The sequence below is a fragment of the Dinoponera quadriceps genome, unplaced genomic scaffold, assembly GCF_001313825.1.
Source record: "Dinoponera quadriceps isolate SergipeBrazil2010 unplaced genomic scaffold, ASM131382v1 scaffold1850, whole genome shotgun sequence".
In the NCBI taxonomy this organism is placed as follows: domain Eukaryota; kingdom Metazoa; phylum Arthropoda; class Insecta; order Hymenoptera; family Formicidae; genus Dinoponera; species Dinoponera quadriceps.
In genome coordinates this window covers 1333327-1345886 of record NW_014556042.1, presented here as the reverse complement: position 1 = coordinate 1345886, position 12560 = coordinate 1333327, and the positions used below count along the sequence as shown (strand labels likewise).

Here is a 12560-nt window from a genome sequence, read left to right as displayed (position 1 = left end):
TATATATATATATATATATATATATATATATACACACACAAATACGTCAAATTATAAGAAATTTGTTGTTTTACGAGATTTTTACATATTTGCACATACACAAGTTTATAATTAAATATTTTAGAAACGATATATAAAGGTCATTGAAACTTTTGTTTTGCATTATTAGTTCGATTAACTTTTGTATTATATATTACAGGTAGGAACTAAGATAGCAAAACAAATTTAACTTCAACTCTGATAATAAAATGTACTCCCTGATAATGCCTTAAATTTCCATTTTCGATGTTTCAGCGTTAAAATAGGTTGCTTAAAATAGCATTGAAATGAAATCGGGAGAATAAAAGCTTGAAGAAGAAAATTAACAAGCGTCAAAATAGGTTTTCATTAGCCTTTCATAAGCCACCTACACAATAAAATTTGTGTTAAATTTAACACATTTCATTGTCCCAAAACGGCCCGCGCAAATATTATATTTGATCAAGAGCTCGAACCTCCTTAAAAGCGTAAAAGTAGCATCGAAATTAGCTCTCAGCTCACTAACTTGTTTCGGTTTAACGTCGCGCGAGTGAGCGAAAAGCCGGAACTACCGGAAATAACGCAAGATCCGGTAAGAATCGAAAACGCTTATCGAATATTTATGGAAATGGAGAGTACTCTCGAGAGCAACCCGCGTAAAAACGCGGCGGCGGCCGCGCAAGGAGCTATTAATGCCTCCAGCATCCCGCGGCGGTAATTTCGGCGGGGCGCGGGCGAAGAATTTCCGGAGAGAGTTTCCCCGTAAACTCGATTACTCGCTGTATGTGTGTGTGTGTGTGTGTGTGTACGTATCCGGCGCGTTCCACCACAGCGCGCCGAAATATCGATCATTTGAAAAATCTTTTATTCAGTCGGCGGCTCCGGACGGACCGCGCACGGTATGACGCTATTTCCATATTCGTGTCCGCGTCGTCGTCGTCGTTTGAAGTTTACTCAAGAAACGACTGAGAATTACGCGCCGGCGAATAATACTCGCTCGCGAGAGCGCCAGCTGTGCGGATCCGAGATCCGCTGGATTTTTACGCATCGCGGAATCGAGGCGCGTGGAGACGATTTTGCGGCGAACGTTTTTCTAACGAACTCCGCGTCATCTTCGGCGTCGTTGTCGTTGCCGATGCGCTCGTCGCTTTAGAGCCGTTCTTTTTCTCGTTACTCGCCCGGGCTCTTGCGGTGTGTTCGAGGGAAGTCGTGTGTAAAGTTACGAAGACACAGTGGAAAAACGATAAGCCGCGGCAAAGTTACGCGTCTCTGCCGATATTCCACGAAGCTTCAGCGCGCGCGAAGAAGTTAAGTCTGAGCTCATCTGGTGGGTGCCTCGCTGTTAATAAAGGCGAAACAGGAACGACACACGTGAGGGTACAAGAGGAACGAGCGAGAGGATGACGCGGCTATTCTCAGCGCAGTTTTTTAGGAGACCAGGCCGCGATTTTTCGAATGGGTCACCGAGCGCCCATTCGGCCATATTTCGGCCAATCGTTCTTTGGACAGACTTCAAACGGTTCCGTTTTTCTTTTTTTTCCTCGCAAAACGGGGGCGTCGACGAGCGGAGGTGGAAAAGAGCGCGGGAGACAAAAGCACTGAAATCGGTGGATGCACGGAGGATCGCATTTTGCCGTAAATGTCCGTGATTCGATAATTCGACGCGATTTAAATATACTCTGAGTTTAAAAGCGGACGACAGATACGTACGTATATACGTATGCATATATATGTACGGAGTGAGTCATTAAAAGCGTTACAAGCTAATATTTCTGAAACTGAACGAGATATGGGATTCTCATTTTCCCACAATTGTTTGGTATCGAAGCGGGCATTGTGTGATGAAGTTATTGTAATTTCTTCCTAATTGAAGTCGTTAGGATCATTTCGAGGTAAGCTTTATTTTTTTTAATGGAATCATCACTTTAACACTGTTCTACATAATAACATGAGAGAAATCGATTACTGATTTTAATCATTGCACATTGGTACATCGGCGCATTTGCAAAATGCAATGATATTTCTTAAGGTTTCCCTGTGTTTGCTTACAGCGATTGATTCCACGTATCATTCTACGTACAAAACTGTTAAAGTGCTGTTATCGAAATACTTCATGAGATATTTTATCTGTGTGCTAAAAAATATTAGAATGAAAAGTAAAATATCTCGAAAAGCAATCATTTACTCTAACACTTTTATACGTAGAACGAATAGATAAATCGATTTGTGTTAAAAGAAAAATTATGCTTCTATTTGAGAAAATGAAGCTGACTTTGAAATGACCTTGAATTATTGACTACACAAACGAAACTAAGGTCACCAACTTATGCCCCCAAATCCTATAACCTTTGTCCAAAACATTTTTTTTCTGAAACGCGATTAATTTTATATGTTTAAGCATATTTTTTAAACGGGACAGCCTGTATATATACATAAAAATTCCGTCAGTCCGACGCGCGACGGCCGAAGGAATTTGGCAGGGCGCACGTCAACGTACATGGTGATAACGGAGCTTCGACGAAGCTTCGATAATTAACATTTACCCGACCAATTTATCCCGCTAACCTCCCCAATTGTCCATATTGGTCGAAGTAAAGTGTTAATTTAATCTGCCACTGTCGAAACTAATCGAAAGTGCGCTTCGCGTCGAACTACGCGAGTTCTACGCGAACGAGGGACGTGCGCGGGACGGACGGATCACGGCGGGGATTATCGCTACGTAGAATTGTCATTCACGCACGACAATGGTTAACAACGTGATTACCTTAAGCGACGGACCCTCGGTCGTCGCGCGGCAGCTTTCCCTTCCGCTACCGCGACCACCACTACCACGACCGTAGAAACTGCCGGCTGCCGAGGACGCTGACCGAAATATAGGCGGCTGAACTACTGACCCATTCGCGTTGCGCTCTCTAAAAACCCCACTGACAGAATGCACCCCTCTCGTTAGCGAGGATGAATCCCCGGCTGGAATCCCCGCGCGGCATTTTGCGATCGAAGCACACGCGGCATTCACATCGGGATACATCGGCGCTTTGAGGCAAACTTTTCAATTTGCGTTGAAAAATTCCGTTCTCTCTCTCTCTCTCTCTTCCGCTTCCGCCGCTCTTTTTTTCTCTCTTTCTCGCTGTCGGCTAATGCTCGTAATCAATACACTCCGCGTGCGTATGCACACGTGTGTGCAGGCGGTGCACGAACGTGCTCGCTCTCCGGCCGAACGGACGGACGGACATGTTGACGGACGGGTGGATACACCCCGAGGGAGGTTTGCTAAGGGGTTCTAGATCGAATCTACGCCGGGAATTATGAATTACGGCCGCGGCACGTCGAAATTGAATCGTCGCGAGGGTCGTCGCGGAAGGCGGTGTGACGCTGCCGGGGATGACATTAGGAACGGCAACGACGTTGACGAATTGACGAATCAATTTCTGACGCGAACGATCGAAATTACATACTTGGCTGGAGCGCGCGCTGAACGCTCGACAACGCGTTGTCGAGGACGGACGACGCGTATTTCATAGATCGCCCCGATTAAATCAGCACGAGGAGATCGCAATCGGCATATACCGGGAATTCGCGAATTATCCGGAACGTTTTCATTAAAAATTTGTCACACGATATTATATAATATCACGTGATTAATATCACGCACTCGTGCGCAAAAAGTAGGTCCGAGAGAACGAAGATCAATTGTATGACAATCGAATTACCGTCGTATTATTGTAACGCGTTCTATGAACTCTTTTGCGATTTCACGTGCGCTTTGTCTTCCCTTCGTTACGGGGGGGAAAAGGAAAAAGGCGGCGAGAGACAAAAAGCTTGGTTGCATATCGGAAGAACAACGAAAACGTTACGTTAATCCCGCGCGTTCTAATTTTCGCTCGTCGATAAGTGGCGCGAGCTTTATTTAGCAGACGGCGATTTATTCGCAATGGTAGACATTTTTATGGAAAAGGGTGCGAGCCCTTTTAATCCACCGGCGTGCCGGCGTACCTGCGCATACCGTTGCGCGATGCTTTTTCATCTCGCTCGCCAAATTAATTCGTGGTGTGGGGAAAAGTGGAACGCGCACGAGATCCGAGCGCGATCTGGTTGGCGCATTAATTACCTGATACGATCCTATCGAAACTGTTGGCTAATTAATGTTACATAATACTGGATTTAACAGCCGTTTCAATTCCAGAACGAAGAAGGAGGGAGAGAGAGAGAGAGAGAGAGTGTGGCTGATCGCATGAATTCCCTTTACGAATCGTAAATTTCCTTTACACGGACTCGACTTGGCGGAATATTTTAATTGCGCATTAACAGTTATGTAATCGCAACGCGCGCGATGCCGGGTGTATTTTTCGCTTGACAGGCTGTCTTTTGAACGATCGTGTCATCGAAACTGGCTGATCGTGCACGGACGACACGATCAGCCGATTAAACAATCGCGATAATGATGCGTGAAATTGATGTAACGACGCGCGGAGGCGCCGGACTAACGGCTGCGTTTGTTTCGTGGCAACCTTATTTGTACTAACTGCGGTTTGATTGGAGTTGCATAGCGGTGGCCGGCCGAAGCCGAAATCGATACTCATTGGCCTCTGTCCGCCGCAGCACGGTTTCGCAAAAAGCGTGAAAATCTGCCTGGATGTTCGGCCGGGCATCGAATTGTCGATAAGGGTAAAACGCATGACATCCGGACGTACCGATTTGAGGGAGATTGATGAGAGAGAGAGAGAGAGAGAGGACAGAGAGTGAGGGAACTCACGATTTCATGCCACGAGCGAGCATGTGTGTGTCCGCGCACTTGTATGCGCGCACGCGCATATGTGTGTGTATATATCAGGGTAAATCGGTGCATCGTTGGGGATGGTCGGGGATGCGAAACGGTTTGAGGTCAGTGTGTTATACGGACACGTCGCGTTCATGGTAACTTTTTTTTTGTGCGGCGACGCGCGCGTTTTTCACGAACGGCCGGGCTTTTCACCGGCGGATTGTCTTTCCGCAAATTTGCGCGAAAAGCGTGCGCCCGACTTTTTACCGAGTGGATTTTCGGCGCGGATAATAACGGCCGATAATACGATCCGTAGGGGATACCGATAGCGCCGGAATCGGAGCGACCAGTTCGAATCGCATAGAAAGTGAATACGCGCGCACGTGGCGTTCGCTTTCTTTCATTTCACCGCGTTCGTTCGGCGTGTCGCCGGAACGTATCCCTCTCCTCTTTCTACCGCTCTCTCGTTTCGAGATAATTATGCGCGCTGTTTAAGAATAATGCGGAGATATCGGATACGGATCGGCGTGTGAAATACCGAAAGAATCGCTCCCTTTCTTTCTCGCACACAGAAATCAGAGACAGCCGAGATCTCGGTTTAGCGTTACGCTCGAGTCTGCCTCTCGCCGAGAAACATTCAAAGTATCGCTTAATCACGGCGATTCGACGTGAAGTGCAATCACGAGCGCGCCGGGAGATGCCGATTACGCGAGCTAAATACAATGCGACATCGGCCGAGATATTCGAGCGAAAGTTTTTCATTATGAGCGGGAAATATATTTCTACGCGTGCAGATGGCGGGTCGAGAGAAGGAAGGAAGGAAGGAAAGTTCCGCAGCGTCGTATATTTTCTCCCTGCCTCCTCTCCCCCTTCCCCTCCTTCCATCTCTCTTTCTCTCTCTTCTCCCGCCGTTTCCATTATGCATACAACATACTTGATGGCCAGCGTGGCTAAAACGTAAAAAAGGGAAGAAGAAAGGCGAAAAAACGAGAGGGAGAGACGCGACCTTAATCTCGACCTACCGCCCCCCCCCCGTCCGCCCGGGTCTTCTTTGCGCGCGCGCGCGCGCGCGTTTTATTTCGAGGTCTCTTTAAAACAAAAGCAGCTTTAGCCGTGGCGGACGTACGTATAATCGGCCGGCATTTCATTTTACGTCGCGGGGAAAAAAGTGTTTATTACAGCGCGACGCGCTTTTGTGTGTGCTTTAAAAGCGAGCGCACGGTATCGTTTATTCAACGAGAATCGCCGCTCTTTACAGTGGGAATAATAGGAATGCGCACGCCGCTGATTGAATATCGATGTCACATTTAGCGTAAAAATCACCGGGCACTTCGCAATCTGAACGGAATATTTGACGGGATTCACATCGGTGGATTATTGTGTACCATTGAGCGCGTGAGCTCTCGCGATATCAAAAATTATTGCTAATTACGTGTCCTATAACCCTCCCTCTCTCTCTCTCTCTCTCTCTATCTCTCTATATGTGTGTGTGTGTATGCCCTGTGTCGCAAAGGATCACATTACCGCGCGTCGCGTTATCTCGGCGGGCGAATCCCGTACGGATAAATTCTCGTATTAACGGCGGTGCCCGTCACACAGAGACTTATGATAATAAGCCATTGTAATTCATCGAGACAACGATTCCTGTCACCGTTCGTAATCAATTACAAACTCGTCTGTATTCAGACGCAAACTTGGCGAAGGCGAAGTCGCATCACAGGCGATCTCCTGCGAAGCCCTACTTTCTGTCGGGCTCTGAAGGACGAGTTCGCCAACTATGGCTTCATTAAAGAGTCTACTTACATCGCATGTCGCTGGGCATTACGGCCCCTCATCAAAATTACATGTTAGTGAGCCGGCGGTGGTATAAATGTACCGTAAAACGTCTTACGCGCGCGGAAAAGTAAGGAATACTGGCGTCTCGCTGAAAAGACGCGCGCGCGCGCGTTCCTTGCGCGTCAAAGGTACGTTCGCACTTCTCAACTTTCCCGAGATAATCTCGCACGAGAGAGAAGGAAGAGTATCACCGTGACACGCCTTCTTATTCGATATATTAGTGGAAACGCTGATAAACTGTTTCCACCTATTCGAATTATCGGAGCGTTTGATGGGACGAATTTTGGAGAATGTAACAAAATTCTGTGCAATTAGCATCGGTTTAAGTATCTTCAGCTCAACTCTGGGATTTATGTGTCTGTTTTAAAACAAAGTGAATGAAAAAAAAAAAGACACGAATAAAATAGACAAAAGGTCTCGTTAACTTTGTTTCGAGACAAATGCGGATTTCGCCGTGACATGTGACAACACAACGCGCGATGCAAGAAAAAAATTATATTCTTTACGATGGCGAGCACTATTTACTACGCCTACGAAACGAATTGCAATAGGAACCTTCCACATGGAAGAATTCAGTAATCGAACGAACTTTCCGGTTCTTGAAGTTCCGAATAATCGAATATGTTCGAATTTTCACGTCTCAACATTTCATTATTCGAATGTAATACGTCGAAGGTTTAAAAATTCGGAGCCTCAAATATAATTTCCAATTCTAGTTTCAACAGATAGCTCCGCGGCGATATTTTCTTCGCCCTCGTGTAAACTCACCTCAAGAATGACGAGGTGTGTAAATACTTCTTTCTACCCGCCGTATATATGCGCACGGTCTTCCTCCTTCTTCGCTCGTGCTCGGGGCTTCATAAACCTCCGTTTGTAAAGCACCGCGTTGATACACTCGCACCGCTCCCCCCTCTCACTCTCTCTCTCTTCTCACATACACATGCATACACACAAACACACACGCGCGCGTGCGCGCGGGAAGACAGAAGGAGCTTCCCGCGCAAGATGTGAACCTAATCGGTCGATCAGCGAAGCTCTACAAGAAGATCACGTGTACTCACATCGCACGTCGAACCTCACTTCGATGCTGGAGGACATGGTGGGATTGGCGTATGCCGGATGGATGGCGACGCATCTGATCGGCTGGCCGTAACGTGATCGCTCGGCCAGAATCTCGCAAACACTGTAGGTCGCCCAAGTGCGCGGATTATCTATCTCGGTCGAGTTTACCTGCGGCCGCAACGTCCTCAGCTCGGTCTCGCCCACGTACCTGCATCGCCCGGAAAATTTGCATTTCCAATGGCCGTTCTGCAACAACTCTTACTCGCTCCCCTTCAATATCAACACCACCACCATCCCCATCTTTTTCCTCCTCCTCTTCCCGTTTCCCGTTCACGTCATCATCTTCCTCGAGTTATGCGCGATTCTCTCTCTCTTTGCGTTTCCCCATCCCCCTTTCCCAGCGCTGCCATCCAGTCACCGGGACAAAAACAGCGAAATAATGACTGCTGCTTGGCAAAAAGGGTGAGAAAAAGTGATCTCCCAGGCACCAAGATAGTGACATTAAAAGTGAAATTTTTTGTCAAATTCTGAGAGCAACTAAAACCAAAAGATTAACATTCTCGCCTTCCCGGGTTTATCTTTGGATAAATTAACATACAACGAGTTCTTTTCATAGTGCGATTTGAAAGTTCATGACAAGGAAAGGCCAAGGGCATGAATGATAAATACAAGATAAATATGCTCTTGAGGCAATTTTATTAAGAAAGATAGAAAAAATATATATAGAACGCCTATATTTTACAAGTTTAACGGCAGCTAAAGAAAAAAAAAAAAATAACTCAGAAAAAATAACAGAAAAAATAGTCTTGGATCCCGAATAGATATTCTCATGTATAAGCGAGAATATTATAATTTTCTTAGAAAATTTTTAGTCGTGAATTAAGTTTAAGTAATATCTACATCAATTTTAGTTCAATCAACAATACCGATCTAATACAAATGAAGATTAAAAATCAACAATGCAAATAAACAATATAAATTTACTCAGATCGAGACTGAAACCCATCTAAGATTATAATATTCTTGCTTATATATAAGAATATCTACCTTTGATTTAAGACTAATTCTTTTTCTGTGTACAATGACCCATTCCGGACGATAGTGGATTTTTTAGTAACTTGTCAAGAAAAAGTGATAAAAGATGGCTTAAGTGACTGGATGGTAGCGCTGCCCTTTCCCCATCGCCCTTTCCTTCTCTCTCTCTCTTTTTCTCTGATTCTTCGCTTTCGGATTTTTTAGTCCTTTATTCTCACCGAGCTCCTCTTGTCGAAATTCGCGAATTACGCCGAGATTTGCTCTTCGGGAACCTCGGGAGCCCGGACGAATGGTAGCACTCCTGCGAATTAAGCCTCTCGATGCTCGGTTATTATAGGCAGGTCGATGTGAATGGTGATACGGGGAAACGTATTACGTATCCGATGGATTCCCGAACAAATCCGTATCTCACAAACAGAAGGGATGGGGGATGGGGATACATTCGTATCACGGCAACGAGGAAACCGAAACCGATATGTCACAGAGTGAAGTTAATTGAACCGAGTCTTCCGGGCGCGATTAGTCGACGGTTCACGTAGCGAATCGCAATTACGATAAAGAGCAGCTGTAGCTCCGCGTGAATCGCGAGCCATCTGTACTTTTCTAAAGTGGGAACGCGTGTTTAAATCAACAACACGCCGCGAAGAACCGTGTTAACTCGCGCGTTAAGTTTAAACTTAGCGTCGCGCGACTTTATCCATATTTATTAGACATTTTCCGCGCGTGCAAAAAAAAAAGAAAGAAAAAGAGAGAGAGAGAGAGAGAGAGAGAAACATTCGCGCGACTTCGGGGCTTCGCGCTTTCCCGTCGAGTTTATTAACTTACATCCGTCCGTCCCTCGGACACAGAAATAACGTAAGCAATTAGCCGGCACGTCGGAGTGCGGAATTTCGAACGACGATAAAGCATTCCCGGTAATCCGCGATGAAGAAATCGCGGGCACATAAGCGACATGTCGTTAAAAAGCGACATGTATCTCGGGACGATACGACGTGAAAAGGGATTAATTAACGATGCTCGCGGGTAGCCGCCCGGCGAGAATTGCGATCGCGAGATGATAACGGAAAAACAACGATCGGCGATGCCGTCGGTCGACGCTTCGACGGCGATTGCGTTTTTATGAACGGGGACTCGATAGCTACTCAGCGTCGATTGCGTCCGCCCGTCTTTCTCCGGTCTCTCCCCGGTCGGTCATAATTAATACGTTTATGCATACACATATTCGCGCTGCGCCGCGTGTGTCAATTAGGATAATTCCCAGTGAGTAAGTGGGTAAGCGAGAGCAGCGGGCGGACTGAGAGCTGGCAGCGGTCGCCTTGTCAAGGGACCTCGTCTACAATTTGAAGGGCGTCCCGACGCGCCCTCGTGGATGGCCGTCGCATTCACCGAAAATTGCCAGGTTTAAGGTAGTTGTATCGTAGAGCGCCGGATTTTCAGCGGAGGCATTAAGGAACGTAAGCATATTATTCATCGAGAAAATATACTTTTCTCTAAGTTTAGTCAACTATCTAAGTAATGAATGTTGATTTTGAGCGAAATGAAAAGAAATATACACACAATATTGCAAACACGACAGATATTATTTATTCTTTATTTTCCTTATTAATGCTTTATTAATGCTTTATTTATACGCCAGTTAAGCTAGTAGGGGTGCATACGTAATAGAAAGTAAACTTTCTATGGCTGTTCAAGACAAAATAGTCAATAATTCGAACGTTTTTATACAATGCCTCTATATTAATCCTTGATATCACAGTAGTTTATAATCCTAAATGTGGTTTAGAAGAAATAAAAAGCAACAATTAAGAATAGGACATCAATATCAAGGGACACGTATAAAATACGTCAATCTTTAGTTGCGAATATCTCAGTTTCCGAGTGGTCAATCGTTTACTAATTGCGCCAATAATTAGATCATATTTGAATGTATACGTAGTGCAAGTTTCAATGAATTCTTAAAAAACTCATACTACAACTACCTTAAAGCCGAAAGAGACGGGAGAGACTGAGAGAGAGAGAGAGTGAGGGAGAGAAAGAAAGAGTAGAGGAACGAGAAAGAAGAGAAGGAAAGGGTAGAAACTGCGCTTCACCGCGCGCAGCTTGTTGTTTTTATCCCGCCGCGAACGCCATTAAACGCGCGTTCCCGCGAGCTCTTTCCGCTTTCGGAAATAACGCGTGACGGGCGGGCGAACAGGTCGTGCTTCCCTTCGAATTTTCACCACGCTCCCCTTCGCGTGACACTCGCGTCCGGCGTTTTCTCTCACGTCGCACGAAATGCATCGTGTACAGCTCCTTAACTTCGCCCGGGCAGAAACGGATCATGATTATTCATGGGGCGCATGTTCCACTATCGACAGCGTCCTCGATGCATTACGTGGAATCTTCAAGCGACGGGGGCTCGAACAAGCCCTCGCGACGACGGGCGAAGGTGAGGCGCGCCGACGGTGGCGGACGCTGCGGAGGATCGATAGTGTATTTCGGTTACGTACGACAGCTCGTTTAATCGCCGAATCCGCGAAACGCGACCTTGCAAACAAGCACGAATAAATACAAGAGGAAGGTCACTGCTGAAAGCTGGACAGCTCGAAGATCATCGTTAAGAGCGAATCGTTTTGAGTATTGCAAACGACACGGTGCGAAATGGCGATACTCGTGAGACCGGAGTTGAACACGTTCGCTGCCAGACTGATTTTCTCACACCGCGCGGATCGTATGCGCCCCGTGTTGTCAAGACTGACAATTTTACTTATAATATATGCGTTATAATATTTAATCGATCGTAGAAATGATTATTGAAGAAAGGAAAATACATGACATATGAGATGCGTTACGGAATAAACAAGATTGTTTTCAGAAATTTTTGTGTATGTATATTTTGGTGTATCAAAGAAGGGAAGAGGCTTCTTCTTTTTATAGTAGAATTTATTACCGATATTCACACCTTTAAACATTATTTTTATAGCAAGTTTCGCAAAGCTGACTTACAGAATTGACTTAAAAATGAAAACATCTAGAAAAAAAGTGACGCTATGTGGATCGCTTGCATCCCACGACGTGATAACTGCAATATACAATATGCATGATATTTCGGCATCAATATATGATTATTCACGACATATTTTATGATAAGTTATATTTAAATAATAAAAATATGAAACGGCTCAAACAGAAAGTTTAACATGGAGCGTATACGACTCAGCTGCGGCAGCGAACGTGTTAACGGCGACTTCGTGATCGCGGCTTTCGCTCATTAAGGCCATTCGACAATAGCGTAAAGTATGTAGTAAGACGTAGTACGCAGTGAGCTAACTGACCAATTGGATTCTTACGGTCCGTCTGCAATAGGATTGGCAGTAGGCAATAAAGTAGTAAAACGCAAGCAGTAATGCACTTTTTATAACTGTCTATCCACAATACTGTCCACTACGTCCAGAAGACGACGTGGCGGCAGCAACGATGCAAAGCCGGTCGATGAGAGAACAGATCGTTTGAGATTACGCAAGATGCTTGCTGCAAACCGTAGGCAATACCGAAATGGAAATGATTCATTTCGCTCACGGCTAATGCCGCGACTTTCTAAACTGGAAATAGATTCCTTACGTCTTGTTGTATATTTTACGGATTAACTTTATTATAGACGACCCATTACGGTCCACAAATAATCGACTGCGGTCGGACTATTCGAATTAGCTTACTGCTTCGGTCTTATTGAATCCTTCACGCTATCATGGAACGGCTTTTAAAGCTGCGGGGTGGTTTCCAATTTTGCCAGACCAATAATTCCACGTTACCCGTCTGGAATCTGAATTTTCGAAAGCGCTCTTCGCGAAGATTAAGGCAAAGAGGACGT

At 45.5% G+C, this 12560-nt stretch overlaps 1 protein-coding gene across 1 annotated transcript in view; it reads right to left on the bottom strand.

The window, feature by feature from the left end:
• The window catches only part of LOC106746499 (hemicentin-1-like), a 246767-nt gene that overhangs the window by 25727 nt on the left and 208480 nt on the right, over positions 1-12560 (bottom strand). Inside the window, exon 5 of the mRNA XM_014623150.1 lies at positions 7675-7883. Coding sequence (XP_014478636.1) covers positions 7675-7883 — 209 coding nt within the window. The remainder of the gene's footprint in view (positions 1-7674; positions 7884-12560) is intronic.